Consider the following 17,426-nt stretch of genomic DNA (forward strand, 5'->3'; position numbering starts at 1 on the left):
ATCCTCAATGGAAAAAAGCTTGCAGCCTTCCCATTGAGATCAGGAACAAGACAAGGATGCCCACTTTCACCACTCTTGTTCAACATAGTATTAGAAGTCCTAGCAACAGCAATCAGACACCAAAGAGAAATAAAAGGTATCTAAATTGGCAATGAAGAAGTCAAACTCTCTCTATTCGCAGATGACATGGTTCTTTATATGAAAAACCCAAAAGACTCCACCCCCAAACTACTAGAACTCATACAGCAATTCAGCAACGTGGCAGGATACAAAGTGAATGTGCAGAAATCAGTGGCTTTCTTATACACTAACAATGAAAATACAGAAAAGGAAATTAGAGAATCGATTCCATTTTCTACAGTACCAAGAACCATAACATACCTGGGAATAAACCTAACCAAAGAGGTAAAGGATCTGTACTTGAGGAACTACAGAACACTCATGAAAGAAATTGAAGAAGACACAAAAAGATGGAAGACAATTCCATGCTCTTGGATCGGAAGAATAAACATTGTTAAAATGTTTATACTGCCTAGAGCAATCTACTTTTAATGCCATTCCAATAAAAATTCCACCGGTATTCTTCAAAGAGCTGGAGCAAATAATCCAAAAATTTGTATGGAATCAGAAGAGACCCCGAATCGCTAAGGAAATGTTGAAAAACAAAAATAAAATGGGGGGCATCACGTTACCTGATTTCAAGCTTTACTACAAAGCTGTGATCACCAAGACAGCATGGTACTGGCATAAAAATAGACACATAGACCAGTGGAACAGAGTAGAGAGCCCAGATATGGACCCTCAACTCTATGGTCAAATAATCTTCGACAAAACAGGAAAAAATATACAGTGGAAAAAAGACAGTCTCTTCAATAAATGGTGCTGGGAAAACTGGACAGCTACATGTAGAAGAATGAAACTCGACCATTCTCTTACATCATACACAAAGATAAACTCAAAATGGATAAAAGACCTCAACGTGAGACAGGAATCCATCAGAATCCTAGAGAATCTCTTCGATATCAGCCACAGCAACTTCTTTCAAGATATGTCTCCAAAGGCAAAGGAAACAAAAGCGAAAATAAACTTTTGGGACTTCATCAAAATCAAAAACTTCTGCACAGCAAAGGAAACAGTCAAAAAAACAAAGAGGCAACCCACGGAATGGGAGAAGATATTTGCAAATGACAGTACAGACAAAAGGTTGATATTCAGGATCTATAATGAACTCTTCAAACTCAACACACACAAAACAGGCAATCATATCAAAAAATGGGCAGAATATATGAACAGACACTTCTCCAATCAAGACATACAAATGGCTATCAGACACATGAAAAAATGTTCATCATCACTAGCCCTCAGGGAGATTCAAATTAAAACCACATTGAGATATCACCTTATACCAGTTAGAATGGCCAAAATTAACAAGACAGGAAACAACATGTGTTGGAAGGGGATGTGGAGAAAGGGGATCCCTCTTACACTGTTGGTGGGAATGCAAGTTGGTGCAGCCTCTTTGGAGAACAGTGTGGAGATTCCTCAAGAAATTTAAAATAGAACTTCCCTATGACCCTGCAATTGCACTCCTGGGTATTGAGCCCAAAGATACAGATGTCGTGAAAAGAAGGGCCATCTGTACCCCAATGTTTATAGCAGCAATGGCCACGGTCGCCAAACTATGGAAAGAACCAAGATGCCCTTCAACGGATGAATGGATAAGGAAAATGTGGTCCATATACACTATGGAGTATTATGCCTCCATCAGAAAGGATGAATACCCAACTTTTGTAGCAACATGGGCGGGACTGGAAGAGATTATGCTGAGTGAAATAAGTCAAGCGGAGAGAGTCAATTATCATATGGTTTCACTTATTTGTGGAGCATAACAAATAGCATGGAGGACATGGGGAGTTAGAGAGGAGAAGGGAGTTGGGGTAAATTGGAAGGGGAGGTGAATCATGAGAGACTATGGACTCTGAAAAACAATCTGAGGGTTTTGAAGTGGTGGGGGGCGTGGGAGGTTGGGGTACCAGGTGGTGGGTATTATAGAGGGCACGGATTGCATGGAGCACTGGGTGTGGTGAAAAAATAATGAATACTGGGACGCCTGGGTGGCTCAGTTGGTTAAGCAGCTGCCTTCAGCTCAGGTCATGATCCCAGGGTCCTGGGATCGAGTCCCACATCGGGCTCCTTGCTTGGCAGGGAGCCTGCTTCTCCCTCTGCCTCTGCCTGCCTCTTTGTCTGCCTGTGCTCGCTTGCTCTCTCTCCCTCTGTCTCTTACAAATAAATAAATAAAATCTTGAAAAAAAATAATGAATACTGTTATGCTGAAAATAAATAAATTAATTTAAAAAAACAAGAATAAAACTCACTTCTCTCAGCGCTTGACTCCACAAAAAACAAGGCCACCAAGTATATGCCTTTGAAAAATAAGCATAATTCTTAGGTTTGTCATTTATGATTGTGGTAAAATATACATAATGTAAAATTTACCATTTTAACCATTTTAAGCATACAGGTCAGTGACATTAAGTAAGCTCACAATGTTGTTCGACTATCACCACTATTCATTTATAAAACCTTCTCAGTGCCAGAGTTCGGCAGTGAAAAATAATTCCCCTTTCCCAATATTCACTTTATTTTTTTGTCTCTATGAGCTTGTCTATTCTAGGAACTTCATATTAGAACCGTATAGTATTTGTATGGATTATATGAATATTTGTATACTTGAAACAACCTAAATGTCCAACAACAATAAGGGTTTAGAGATTTTTTAAAGTGGCATAGTTACATGATGGAATACAGCAATAAATGATACTTTATCTATATTTAGCAATTTGGATAAATCTGAAAAACAATGGTGACCCAAAAAAGTTGCAGAAGAGTAAGTAAGTTGAGAAGACAAGTATGGAACACGTTGATGGAAATGATAAAGGCATACAAAAGAAGAGATTATAAATCAGGGGCGCCTGGGTGGCTCAGTTGGTGAAGCATCTGCCTTCAGCTCTCTCTCAAATAAACAAATAAAATATCATTTTTTTTTAAAAGAACAGATTACAAATCATTTATGGCCATCTATATTTGAACACATTTAACATAGATTGGGAAAATAGACAACAACTTCAGAAGGACAATTATCTCTGGGATGGAAAGAAATGAGACTGGGAAGGGGTATAAAGAGTTAACTATATAATGTTTTAGTTCTTTAAAAAACAATACCAAAAGAAAATACGGCAAAATGTTAACAAACATTAAATCTTTGGTAGGTATGTGGATGATGGTGTAGAATAGTCTCTGTACTTTTGTCTGAAATACTTTAGAATTTTGGAAAGGACTAGTTAGTGTTTAGAATGACAGAAAATAAGACAATATGTGCACTTTGAAAAGGGAGATGTGCTAATAAAGGCCAATTATAGCTTTTATTCTCCCAGTCAACTTAATTGGCTCCTTTACAAAAAAAATTTTATAATTACAAATGAATACACACTCATCATCTTTGGAAAAGATATCCATAAAGAAAGCTAATCAGAATGAGTGTTTTTATAGCACTTGAATCTGCTTGAATCTGCTACGATTCATACATCTTTTAAAGTAAATCATTTGAAAATTATTTAAAATGTCTATACCTATTAAATATATTTATAAAGATAAAAATATCTATGCCTATTACACAAAAAATACATTCAGTCTAATTCATAATCACAATAGATATCATGGTTGATCACTGCTGCTCTAGCAACAGAAACCTAGATAGGTAAATTCATACATCTAACTGGAGCCAAAACTAGCATCTCAGGTCCAGATCCCTGGCCTTCCTGTTAGGATTCCTCTTGAGTTTCATGGAAGGTAGAAGTTATATAAATGATTTTAAATAATTCAAACTTTAGGGGCACCTGGGTGGCTCAGTGGGTTAAGCCTCTGCCTTCAGCTCAGGTCATGATCTCAGGGTTCTGGGATCGAGTCCTGCATCAGGCTCTCTGCTAGGCAGGGAGCCTGCTTCCTCCTCTCTCTCTCTCTCTCTCTGCCTGCCTCTCTTCCTACTTGTGATCTCTGTCAAATAAATTAATAAAATCTTTAAAAAAAAAAACGCAAATTTTACAGCATTATTGATAACATGGAATTACCCTAAATAAATGTTCTGTTGTTGGATTAGTTAGGCTGAGTGAATCATGGCCGTCTCACTCTATGGAACTTTAGGAGGCTATTACTAATTCAGGAAATGACAGATGCTGGCGAGGATGCGGAGAAAGGGGAACCCTCCTACACTGTTGGTGGGAATGCAAGCTGGTGCAGCCACTCTGGAAAACAGCATGGAGGTTCCTCAAAATGTTGAAAATAGAACTGCCCTATGACCCAGCAATTGCACTACTGGGTATTTACCCTAAAGATACAAACGTAGTGATCCAAAGGGGCACGTGCACCCGAATGTTTATAGCAGCAATGTCCACAAAAGCCAAACTATGGAAAGAACCTAGATGTCCATCAACAGATGAATGGATCAAGAAGATGTGGTATATATACACAACGGAATACTATGCAGCCATCAAAAGAAATGAAATCTTGCCATTTGCGACAACATGGATGGAACTAGAGCGTATCATGCTTAGCGAAATAAGTCAAGCAGAGAAAGACAGCTATCATATGATCTCCCTGATATGAGGAAGTGGTGATGCAACATGGGGGCTTAAGTGGGTAGGAGAAGAATCAATGAAACAAGATGGGATTGGGAGGGAGACAAACCATAAGTGACTCTTAATCTCACAAAACAAACTGAGGGTTGCTGGGGGGAGGGGGGTTGGGAGAAGGGGGTGGGGTTATGGACACTGGGGAGGGTATGTGCTTTGGTGAGTGCTGTGAAGTGTGAAAAAAAAAGTCACAGTAGATTTTAAATAGAAACATAAATATCTTTACCATTAAAAAGAAAAAAAATTTGAAAACTCTCAATCACATAGAAAAAATTCCCAGAACAGTATTAAATAAAAGGAACAAGTTATATAAGAAAATATTAAGATAATTCAAACATATGGGTACATATGGGGTGCCTGGGTGGCTCAGTCAGTTAAGCATCTGTTCTCTTTTGGCTCAGGTCATGATCCCATAGTCCTGGGATCAAGCCTAAGTGGGCAGGCTCCCAGATCAGTAGGGAGTAGGCTTCTCCATTTCCCTCTGCGGCTCCCCCTGCTTGTGCTCTCTCACTCCTTCACGCTCTCTCTCTCAAATAAATAAATAAAATATTTTTTTATGTAATGTCTTTTAGTGCTGGCTTAATGAATTACTTAAGTAGGGGTTTAAGACAGTTCTATATATTATAGAAGTATTAGGTAAACTAAATCCCTTTTTCATAGCTATAACCCACAAAAACTTTTAGGTGTATTTTTTACTTTTTAGATCTCTCAAGTTTCATTTCATTAAAGCCTGTCAAAGCCTGAAATTCTGTAGACTCTGCAAGTCAGAGAAGCTCTCTTCCTGTTTCAACTTCTGCCTCTAAATCTGACCTGCTATCAAGATTAGACTTCAAGAAATAAAAAAAAAAGAATATTAGACTTCATTAAGTGAGTTCTATCTCTGAAATCCATTTACTGACAATGTGATCCTGGGCTAATCACTGAAACGCTGTAATGTTTGTATTCTTCTATCTCTAAGTTTCTGTATTTACAAAATTCTCCATGGAAGTCAAGTACTCTAAGATTCATCTCAGATCCAGGGCTCATTCCCTACTTTCCTACCTCCTAAACCCTGGGAAAAACAGCACTTAACATCAATTGCATCTTGCTAGGGGCAGGCCAAACCTTGAAGAGGGAACTGTATCCCCAAAGATAAATAGCATTTGCTTCCCAAGAAGTAAACTATTATTTACCAAATACTTGAATATCTGGCACTGTACCAAGCACTTCAAATATGTTATATGACCCACCTTCCCAACCAGACACAGAACCAATTCATGGAACCAGGGAAATCTGTATATGCAATTTAGAGGCCAAGGGTAGGCTGCCCCAAGATGAGCCACTTTGGCATGAAGACTATGCTGAGCTGAAAACAAAGTCCAAAGACTCAGGAAGAAACTGACCTTCCCCCCCACCACAGCAGCCTAAAAGATTTTAGATAAAGGACCTGCTCCAGCAAGAGAGTTATCACCACAGATAACATTAGAATATGAACTAGGTATAGTAGACAGGAAGGAACCTAGCAAAACCTGTTTGATTAAAGTCCTCTCTAAGTCCTACAGTTTCTAAATGGTGCAGCAAACCTTTGTTTACCAAACATATATCCCTTTTCATCTTCTTGTGAGTTGTGTTCCTTTCCTTTGAAATCCCAGACCCCATTTTCTCCTTAGTTCTGGATGACTTTTATACCTCATTTTGCCTGTCTGAAATTTCATGTCTGTAGATTCCCCATATGTACAAAATTAAATTTCATTTTCTCCTCTTAATCTGTCTCATGTCAATTTAAGTCTTAGTCCAGCTAGAAGAATCTTGAGGGACAGAGAAAATTTTTCTTCCTTCCCCAAAGTGACAAACATCCTATGTGATTCCTAAATACATACAAGTTTGAAAACCAAAACTGGAAGGCCAGTGTTTTTCAAACTGCGAACAAGAATTCATTAGTGGATTATGGCTACATTAAAAATATATACATAATAGAGACTACCAGAGTGAATTGCATTGTTTTTGTGAAATGGCTGTCAATTATATATTGTATACGTATATACTTGGCAACAACAAAAAATTTATTTCTTACTGTAGTCACAGGAAAAAGGTCTGAGAAGTACTAGCTAGGCATTACTGACTTAGGATAATGCACAATGAGGCAGAACAGTAATAAAAAAAAATCAAGAAAGAGCATAGTGGGCGCCTGGGTGGCTCAGATGGTTAAGCCTTTGCCTTTGGCTTCGGTCCTGGTCCGTAGACCTGGATCAAGCCCCGCACGAAGCCCCGCATGGAGCCTGTACGGAGCCCTGTCTCTGATCCCTGCGCGGTGGGAAGCCTGCTTCTTCCTCTACTTCTACTGCTCCCCCTGCTTGTGCTCTCTAGCTCTGTCAAATAAATAAATAAAGTCTTCAAAGAAAGAAAGAGCATAGCATATAGAAAAGTTCCACAAATTTCTAGAGAAATAGAAAAACTTAAGATACTTAAACTCTAATCATCTATAGTCATAAGGGATATTGTGGTATAATTAATTTGGCCAAAAAGCCAGTAACTTTACTTCTAGGCAATCTAGAAAATATTTCTTTAGTTTGCTGTGGTAATAACAAGTAGAATGGACAAATTATTCAAGCTTGACCCTCGCCTTCACCAGAAAAGGTGGAAGCTAGAAAAACATGACAGCCAAAAGAAGGACAGCACTTTAGTTAACTCATTAATCGAATTCCAATCCGTGAATAATCAAAAGTAACCATCCATTAAAGCCATCCTATCTCTCTTTGCTTACAACACTCAAATAATGAATTAGGGGCTCCACTATCCAACAAAACTAATCACTTCTGAAAACTCCAAATGCTTATTAAGCCATCTCCCTTTTTCCCCCGTTTGTTTAAAACCAAACCACGGAATTCACGGGAAACCAGTGTCACAACTGTCCCTCTACGTGAAGTGAAGACACTCAGATTGACAAGCAGCGGCAAGCCGGCAGCGCATCAGCGTTTCTCCACTCCAAGGCGGGAAAAGAAGGGCACTAGGTCCTCTATGTTACTGGGAGTGGGCTGTAGGTCTGGCGGCCGCAGGGATGCTCCCCCCAAGGGTTTGGGCCCAGAAGTCTTGCCCACCGCAGAGAAAAAGAAGTGAGATCCCACCCTACACACACACCCACAAACACTGAGCCGTGGAAAAGAAGCGCGACCCCACCTTACACACAAACACGCCCCTCACGCGAGCACGCGCGCGTACACACACACACACACACACACACACACACACACACGCTGAGCCAAGAAAAGAAGCACGATCCCACCACTCGCGCGAGCGCGCGCACACACACACACACACACACACAAGACGAGCTAAGGAAAAGCGCGATACTAACCTACCCTACACGCCCCCTCCCCACACACACAAGCTGGGCTGAGGAAAAGAAGCACCATACCGCCTTAACTGCGCGCGTGGGTATAAACAGACACACACGCTGAGCCGGGAAGGAATCACAAAACGTGTCTCTGTCGCGGGGTGGGGAGGGGGCGTGGGGAGCGCGTGCAGAGCTACAGCAAAACCTCAACCCCCGAGCCACCGAGCCTATCCTTCCACCCCGGTTGTCCCAGGTCCACGGGAGGAATTGTCCGGTTTGGAATTCACGTGAGGAAAAAGCGTAATGAGCGAGCCTGCAGAGGACTGGGACAAACGAAATCCCCACAAACTTACCTTGGTGCCTGCCGCCGCCTCTGCCGCTCGCAGTCACAGACCCAAAGTAAATGGATAGGACCTCCAAGACTGTCTTGCAGCCAGAGAGGCGGGCCTCGGCCTAATCCGAGCAGGAAAAAAAAAAAAAAACCGTCCTCCACAGAGGACTGGGTACCGCTGGAGTGACGCTAACTGAGACAGACGCTTAACTGGGGTCCACCTAGTTAACTACAGAGGGCGGCCATTGACCCTGACTGGCACGCGATCGGATTGGTTGATTCTGGGGCTGTTTCAAAGGAAACTCTTCTGTGATTGGCCAGGAAAGTCAAGCGGGAACCCGGAGGTGGTGGGTGGAGGGGGCAACAAAACTGTTACCTAGGCAACAGAGAGACGCAGAGCTCTCAGCTGTCTATTTTCGGAGCCCAGCCAGCGACCCGAAAACTGACCCAGGTGAGGAAACCTGAACCTTAGAAGGGGGAAAGAAAGGGTCCCCAAATGCCATGGCTATCGGGAAAACTAGGGTGAACTCTAGAGTGGTCACGACTCTGAAAGCTACCCAAAAAAAGCCACAAGTCGCAAAGAGTACAGACCTTTTCCCTAAGTTTTCCTTCCCTGGACACTAGAAGCAGGAGGCAGCTATAACAAAACTCAGTCTATTCAGGATGTGAGTGAGAGATGGGTCAATTTTACCATGCCGGGGAATAAATGCTGTTTGACCGTCTGAAGGCCAATGAACACACGAAGGCTTCACAATGCCTGTGTCAACTCACACGCACTTATGGTTTTAACATTAATTTGAGAATGAAAACTGTCTCCTTATAGGTAGATCTGGGCGCTCCAAGGCACCCACTGTTCCTTTTGTTTTACACGTACAGGCATGATCTACCCAGAGTGCCTTGATGGGATATAAATATAGATATAGATATAGATAGATAGATATCTACGTAGATATATATATATCTACGTAGATATGTAGATATATATCTATCTATGTAGATAGATATCTACATAGATATTTATTTTTTAAGGGGTATAACGTTGTTCAAACTGAAAAAAAAATGGCCGGTGCCACTTTCTGCGTGGACAATATCCTGTGTGCGAGAATGTGAACACTGTGGCCTGAGGGTTCCAACGGCCGTTGGTCAGATCCGTTGAGGATGGAGAAGCAGTTAGACTATGCTTGAGTGGGCTAAAGCGTCGTGTGCAAAGACTACTTGTACTTAACCTCAGCGAGGCTGCTACTCACCAACAGTTGATCAGAGATTGAGTATTCTATGTCGTGGGACTATACTTGTTAAAAGGTAAGAAACAGTGTCAAAAAAAAAAATCTGTGTATGAGGAGAGAACAATTTGATCAGAGTTAGGAGTCATTTCTTCTCAGAGCTTCCTATTATGACAAGAATTCAGAACAGAGACTGTTTCCCCCAAGAAATTAAACAAGCCTTTTGACTTAGGGAGAAAATTTAAAAGTACTGAAGGAAAATTTGCTGTCTCAGCTCCTTTTTAGATAGTGGCGGAGTATGAGAATGAGAGAAAGATTACTGCCAAGTGTATTAAGTCTGTCTAAAATAAAGAATAATAGAGGAAGTATTAAATCAAAGGAAGGTCATATATGAAATATTCCAGGTATTTCCAAAAATCATCTTCTATTGAATATATTTTAAATTTGTAAGAAAACCCTGTTAAGTCCTCATAGTTACTTAAGACTTGGTACATTTTATGACATTCCTAAAAAAGGCAATCATTCTTCATATTATAAAGAAAAAGTCAAAAATGAATTATTTTTACTAATCATTGATGTGCATAGATGTCAAAAATGTAAAAAAAAAAAATAGCCAGTATACTGTAATTTAATTCAGACATAGGCAGAGATGCTAATAGCATCTGTTTTCAGAAGAAAACTTTTGTGTTTTCAGAAGATTTTAATACAGGAATTGCCAAATAAGAACTATGTAAATAAAGTTGCAGAAGAAATGCCAAATATACTTAAGAGAGTAAATCAGTTTTGAATAATTTGAAATCATCCAGCTGTAAACAGTGCTTTACATAGGGGTATGTGTTTACCTATCAAACAAGTTCTCAAAGGATATTATGTGGTAATTCTTTATGACCCTGGTTTTATTTACTATATATACTTGAATTAATAAAATATTTCCTTTTGAATAGTCTGTAATTCAGGGTTTTCACTAATTTCACCTAGATTTTTTCCAATTAGTTCAAGTCAAAGAGCCATCCCTACAGACACTGTGGGTGGAAGCAAATGAAAGAGAAGGCACAACCCCAGCCCTCATAACCAAAGTCTGACTTAATCTCTGATGCTGCTTCAGTGCCAGGCGTCTGGACCCATACTTGTTTAGTCCCTAACTGGTTTCTCTGTTTCCGTAATGAGCTGTTTCTGAAGTGTCTGTCTTTTTAGCTTTTTGTGGCTGGTATGAAGAGAGATTCCCCCAATCACACCTTTATGTATGAAGGCCGTAAGGACTGAAGTTGATGTGGGCAAATCATAAGCTCTATCTGGAAAATGTTGCCTTTGGAATTTGCCTAGCAAAGGAGAGTGAGAGAAATGAAAGCAAAGGGCACAGAAAATTTATTTTCTTTATCTTTTCTTTAAAAATTTTTAATTTTATTTTTTCAGGGTTCCAAGATTCAGTGTTTATGCACCACACACAGTGCTCCATGCAATATGTGCCCTCCTTAATAACCACCACCAGGCCCTCCCAACCCCCCACCCTCCCCTCCAAAACCCTCAGCTTGTTTCTCAGAGTCCACAGTCTCTCATGGTTCATCTCCCCCTCCGTTTACCCCCAACTCACTTCTCCTCTCCTTATGGTCCATATATACAATGGAGTGTTATGCCTCCATCAGAAAGGATGAATACCCAACTTTTGTATCAAAAACTGGAGGAGATTATGCTGGGTGAAATAAGTCAAGCAGAGAGAGTCAATTATCATATGGTTTCACTTGTGGAAAATTTATTTTCTAAGAACCAAATCTCAAATCGATTTAGCAATATATTTTGTTTTTAATGAAATTACTTAAATTTTCTGAATTTCAATTTATTCTTGGCCTATTTAAGTGGTAATACCAGATTCAGGCAGTGGCACTCTAGAATCTTCTCCTTCCTCTTCTTCTTCTTTTTTTTTTTTTTTTTAAATCACTACACTACACTGAGTAGGCAAAAGGAAGTATACATTAGGTATAAAGGCAGGAGATCATAAGTTCTTTTTTTAAGATTTTACTTGGGGAGTGGGGAAGGGCAGAGGAAGAAGGAGAAAGCATTCCAAAGCAAATCCCACAACCTTTGGATCATGACCTGAGCCGAATTCAAGACCCGGACACTTAACCAACTGAGCCACCGACGTGTCACAGGGTATGTTTAATAAGAAGTTCAGTTTTTAACAGAACACAGATTGCATGTAGAAGAATAAGTAAGAAGTGGCAAAATTAGGTTGAGGTGATATCTTAAAGGACTTTGATTGCCAGGCTGAAGAGGAAACTAATGCATGTCAAATTTCCAGGTGAAAGATATCCCTCAAATAAATAACACTGTAAAAAGGCATCTTGCTTTAGTTTGTCCAGTTGATCTGTTTCTGCCAAATAAATGTTTTCAACAAAGCTTAATAAACTATTGTTAATTTTTAGACTTCTAAAAAAGGTGGCAGAATCTGTATTTCTATTAAATTTAGACTATTTTTTTCCAAAAATTCACATCACTGTTTTTCTCTTGATCCTTTGAACTATTTAGTTATTCACAAAGTACTGGTGATTCATTCTCAAAATATATCAACAAGCATATTTTGATTTCTTATTTTGTGTTTGCAGGTTATTACAGTTGATATAGTAAAAATATTTTTGCTAGAGTGCCAATTTCATTATGACATCTCTACACTCATTTAGCTACATATGAATCTGTGCCATTTTATGCCAGCCTAATTTGGAATTTAAGAAGTCTAAGTCCCAATGTGCTTGAGATATATAGAGTGTTACTATAAATTATTGTGAATGATTTGTTATATACTCAAACATACATCCCAAGAAGGGGCATCCTTTGAAAGCAGTCACTTTGGGAGTCTATCCACTTGCTGTTGCTATGGCTTAAATTACCTTTGAAAATACTCTTAGAATCGCCTTGAGGCCTGTAGCACATTTTTTTTGAATCTCAAAGCAGCAAATCTTCATATTTTGAAAGTAGATGTGATATCTTGATACATCTAGAAATCACTTGGAGACAAATCTGTTGTATAATCAAACTGAGTGATACCATAATGATACCTGTTTTCTTGGTGATACATATGAAGGCAATTCCAAAATATTTTGAACACTGATAGCATAATTTACATCAGCGTATAACCTTCTAAGGTGACTACTTTGAAATACAATAGCCGTGTGAGTTTAATCATGCTTCATTCAGTATTCATAAACTGCTGACTCTATGCCAGCTCTGGTTTTTGAGACTCTCGGCTTAAAGGGATGGCTTCCCACTGTCCACACCACCCTGTCTCTCACCAGAGAGCCAGGTCAGAGCTACTTCCCAACTGGTAGGGATTTAGAATAAATCTGCTTTCCCTAAATCCAGTATCCACTGTACTCACTGAACGACAGACTCACTTCATAACGTAGCTGCCCAGAGTAACATGAGAAAGCCTATGATTTGGTACCTAGATTTCTTTTCCTGCGGTGATGTTGAGCCCTGCCCTATTCTGAACCTTCGTCTAGCTGCCAGCTCCTCAAAGATCCTCAAGAGTCAGACCCTGCCTCCTCTATCCCCACCTATGGACCAGGGTTCTGTTCCACCTAAACAGACCTCCCTACAACCATACTTATTCAATCTTTCTGCCCTGAAACACTGCTCATATCCCCAAACTGCTGCCATGTCCCTGCCAAGCAGATGAAAATAAATGAATAGGAGTTCTGATTGCTACCTCAGACCCGGTATTTGGAACTTCTGAATACCCTTCTTCTGGGTTTGCTTTACCGGTTCCAGTTTATTCCCCTCTCACCGGCCCACCATTAAGCTCTCACAAGGCTCATCATCAAGTATCTGTGTATGCAGGCACAATGTATGGTGCCAAATAATAATGATAATTTTATGCAGTTTTTCATATTTTAGCAAACTCTCTCACCTACATTGCTATTAATAATAAGGCCATCACAAGGGCACCTGGGTGGCTCAGTGGATTAAAGCCTCTGCCTTTGGCTCAGGTCATGATCCCAGGATCCTGGGATCGAGCCCCGCATGGGGCTCTCTGCTCAGCAGGGAGCCTGCTTCCCTTCCTCTCTCTGCCTGCCTCTCTGCCTGCTTGTGATCTGTCAAATAAATAAATAAAATCTTTAAAAATAATAATAATAAGGCCATCACAACAATTTTGTAAGGGGTGGAAATGCTGGAATAATAAAACAGTTTCTGCTATATTTGCTTTATAAAACCTCATTGTTTGTGCAATCTCAACTTGAAATACTGTTCATATCACTGCATCTGAGACCTGGATCCATTTCCCCTTTTGTTGTCAAAGGTAGAAAATGTGTCAATAAACTTTTTGCTTTTAATGTTCAGTAAATATTTAATGAACACATAATCAACTAGAACTTTTGAAATATAAACAAGAGCCTCTTTGTTTAATTTAATATGTGTCAATTATTCATTTCCATAGCAGACTACCAGACCATACTGTGAGAGAAGATTGTTTTATCACCATTTATTTTACCTTTTCCAATTTAATGAGTTTCCAATGTAATGAGTTTTATCATTAACTTATTTGACATTATTAGAAGTGATATTCATGCCCAGCAAAATTAAAATTTTAAAGGACCAATAATAGCTAACATATGTTGAGTGCTTACAATGGTTAGAATGTGTGCGAGGCAGAGTTCTAAGCTTTTTGACGTGTGTGAAGCTACTCAATCCTTGTAATAACCCTATGAGGTAGCACTATGATTATTCCTATTTTACAGGTAAGGAGGATGGGGTGTATAGAGTTTAAATGATGTGCCCAATGTCACAGTGCTGCAAAGTAAATGATAGATACATATCTAGGCAGCATGACTCTGGAGACCTTACTCTAAACCACTCTGATATACTGCCTCTACGCTAGACATACAAGGCTATTTCACATGTGTTTCATACCCTTGACATCTTAAATAAGCATTAAGATCAGTTTTCCATTTAAAAAAGAAAGTCAAAATAATAGTAAAACATAATAAAACAGAAGGTTTGTAAAATACCATCTGCATGCAGATTGATTTTGACAGGTGATTTTGTATGAGCACACATTTGAGAATCCCTTTGTATTACTGTTCTAGGCACAATGCAGAAATTTTAGTGGATCATTTAATAACAGCACTAAAGAAGTGTTTTCCGTGAGTTAGTTTTATAAAATTACGTTTGAAAAATATGAGCAGAGATGTAGAAAAGATTCCCATTATATTTATGCCCAAATCATTTGCAATAAGCTTTATGCAGGTTATTCATTAAAGTCTGTGACATTTCCAAGATGTTTAAGGACCCTGAATTCCTACCCTAAATGTGACTATAAGGATTATTTTTTTTAAGATTTTATTTATTTATTTGACAGACAGAGATCACAAGTAGGCAGAGAGGCAGGCAGAGAGAGAGGAAGGGAAGCAGGCTCCCTGCTGAGCAGAGAGCCTGATTCTCCATCCCAGGACCCTGGGATCATGACCTGAGCCGAAGGCAGAGGCTTTAACTCACTGAGCCACCCAGGCGCCCCTATAAGGGTTAATTTAAAGGCTGGTAGGATTATAAGTCGTGGTGATCTTATTTACGTTTTTAATGTGTTATTTCCTAAAATTTTCGTTATATACATATATAGTATCACTATGATAACCATAAAACAGTTCAATTATTTTGTGTGAACTCTTCACTAAAGCCAACGAACCAACCTGCTAGAATTCTCAGGTGGTGGTATAATGCTAGGCATCATCAAGGGCTGACTAAAAATTTAATCTTCGGTCTTCAATGAAACAGAAAACCAAAATATCTCTTTCTGATTATCTTCTTCCTCAGAACATGGATTCTGAAAATATGGAATCTGAAAATGTGGAAACCGAAAATATGGAAACTGAAAATCTAGAATATGAAAATATGGAAATTGAAACAATTTCTTCAGTTTCAGCTCTGCAAGCCCTCTCTAAGCTACTTTATCCCGAAGAAGAGGATGATTTTGAGCCTGGACAGGTGGTTGTATACTTAGAGATGAATTAGTTCTATTCACGCTAAGTTGTTAAACTGTATTTGAACAACTCGTTCCAACCTTGCTGTGGGAGCAATGTTGTGTCATCCAACAGGAGGTTGCAGGAGTCGTTATACATGAGAGTATCACCTCTGGTTCATTCCTAGCGAACATAATTATCTTTTTTCTAAATTACCTGAACACTCACTAGGAAAATAGTTCTGTAGCAATAGCCACATTTCAAAATGTTTGTAATTTATATTTATGGCCAAAGAATGCTTGACAACCATTGCAGAGAGTGGTAACTTGGATTTTTAAGCCTAGACAGTATTTCTATAAAACAAATAATTTCCATGAGACAGTGTTAATTAGGCCCCCACAAACCAGCTCCCTTAATTTTTTTTTTAATTTTTTATTTTTTATAAACATATATTTTTATCCCAATGTTGAAAATAGAACTGCCCTATGACCCAGCAATTGCACTACTGGGTATTTACCCTAAAGATACAAACGTAGTGATCCAAAAGGGCACATGTACCCGAATGTTTATAGCAGCAATGTCCACAATAGCCAAACTATGGAAAGAACCTAGATGTCCATCAACAGATGAATGGATAAAGAAGATGTGGTATATATACACAATGGAATATTATGCAGCCATCAAAAGAAATGAAATCTTGCCAGCTCCCTTAATTTTTAAAAATTTGTCCACACATGACAACAGAACAGAGAACAATTTGACCCATATAATGGGATAAACTACTATAATTTTAGCTTACTAAAATTGACTTCTGGGTATATGCTCACACATAGCTGTGAAATCTGATTTGTTGGATAGTGTTTGGGATCATGGCAGGCAGCCCCAGGGAGGCTTGCTGCAGCAAGGTGGGCTTCATTTTGGGTAGGATAGTTCCATAAAGTGACCTTCAGTCACTGCCCATATTCCCAGAATAATCAAAATACTTCTATGTAGCCCCTGCTCTCCATTCTCCTGCTTCTTAGGTATCAGCAAACCTCAGCTGTCAGACTGCCTACATGAAGACAAACAAAATTTGGGCCAGAAATCTCACACAATAATAGAATATATCAATTTGCTTTACATGATCTTAGTGAAGTTGTTATTATGCCCAATTTTCCATGAATAAACCATTTCCAGTGAGCATGCTAGCAGTCTGCTCATCCCCCCAAATTCTTTTCTGCCATTGTGTGGAAAAACAAATGTAATCTGAATAGGCAGCAAATTCAGTGGCTCAGATCAACACTGGATGGAACTTCCACCTCCCAAGAAGAGTTTAGGTGGAAGGCACAGAATCAAGGAAGATGTGCAATGGGAATAAAATTTTTGGATGGAAACAATCAGCTTGGAGCCAGAATCCAAGAAGTGTTAGTCAGGGAAAAGTTAGTAGAGGCCAAACAAAAATCAGGACATTAATGATAGCATTGAATATATACAACACACAGGACACTGGAGAAAAATTTAGGAGCAAGGTATCAAGTTGGGAAAGCAAGTACATTTTGGTTACCTTAAGCTGAAGTAGAAGGATACATCCTGGGAAGGGTAGGATTATGTCTTATGCAAAAAGCATATTAAATATTTGAGAAACAGCAGTCTTCAAGAAAGGTGAGTGGACCTTGTAACTGGGACAGATTCAAAGATGAAAGATTTTCCCTGGTAACAAAGCCTGTTCTCTTTGGCCTTTACATATGGAGTTGTTTATTTGCATCTAGAGGTGATTCTAGGAGAAAGATGAGTGATTATGGGAATAGACGAGGATAATTTTATCAAATTGTACAATTCATAGAGGAAAATTACTGTAATAATGTATGATTCTGTGTATCTAGGTTACCAGCAATTTTGAGGTAATTGGTCACTCAGACACTGGAGTACAGATATCATTAGAGG

General features: G+C 39.2%; 2 protein-coding genes across 9 annotated transcripts in view; one reads left to right on the forward strand and one right to left on the reverse strand.

Moving 5' to 3' along the window:
- The window catches only part of NUP62CL (nucleoporin 62 C-terminal like), a 112,595-nt gene that overhangs the window by 82,990 nt on the left and 12,179 nt on the right, over positions 1–17,426 (reverse strand). For 3 of the 5 annotated variants that reach the window (XM_032331436.1, XM_032331435.1, XM_032331432.1), the window contains exon 1: positions 9,580–9,624. The exons of 1 other annotated variant lie outside the window; for it this stretch is intronic. The gene's annotated coding sequence lies outside the window, so the exon portion shown is untranslated. Of the gene's footprint in view, positions 1–8,354; positions 8,572–9,579; positions 9,625–17,426 lie in introns of those variants that run through there. One more of the 5 variants, XM_032331433.1, reaches the window with a different exon arrangement.
- Positions 8,683–17,426, forward strand: part of DNAAF6 (dynein axonemal assembly factor 6) — a 38,981-nt gene continuing 30,237 nt past the window's right edge. Inside the window, exons 1-4 of one of the 4 annotated variants that reach the window (XM_032331440.1) lie at positions 8,686–8,783; positions 9,362–9,634; positions 15,358–15,373; positions 15,404–15,531. In XM_032331440.1, coding sequence (XP_032187331.1) covers positions 15,361–15,373; positions 15,404–15,531 — 141 coding nt within the window. In that variant the 5' untranslated portion in view covers positions 8,686–8,783; positions 9,362–9,634; positions 15,358–15,360. Of the gene's footprint in view, positions 8,784–9,361; positions 9,635–15,357; positions 15,532–17,426 lie in introns of all 4 variants that reach the window. The other 3 variants (XM_032331438.1, XM_032331437.1, XM_032331439.1) reach the window with 3 other exon arrangements.

The sequence above is a fragment of the Mustela erminea genome, chromosome X, assembly GCF_009829155.1.
Source record: "Mustela erminea isolate mMusErm1 chromosome X, mMusErm1.Pri, whole genome shotgun sequence".
Classification (NCBI taxonomy): Eukaryota; Metazoa; Chordata; class Mammalia; order Carnivora; family Mustelidae; genus Mustela; species Mustela erminea.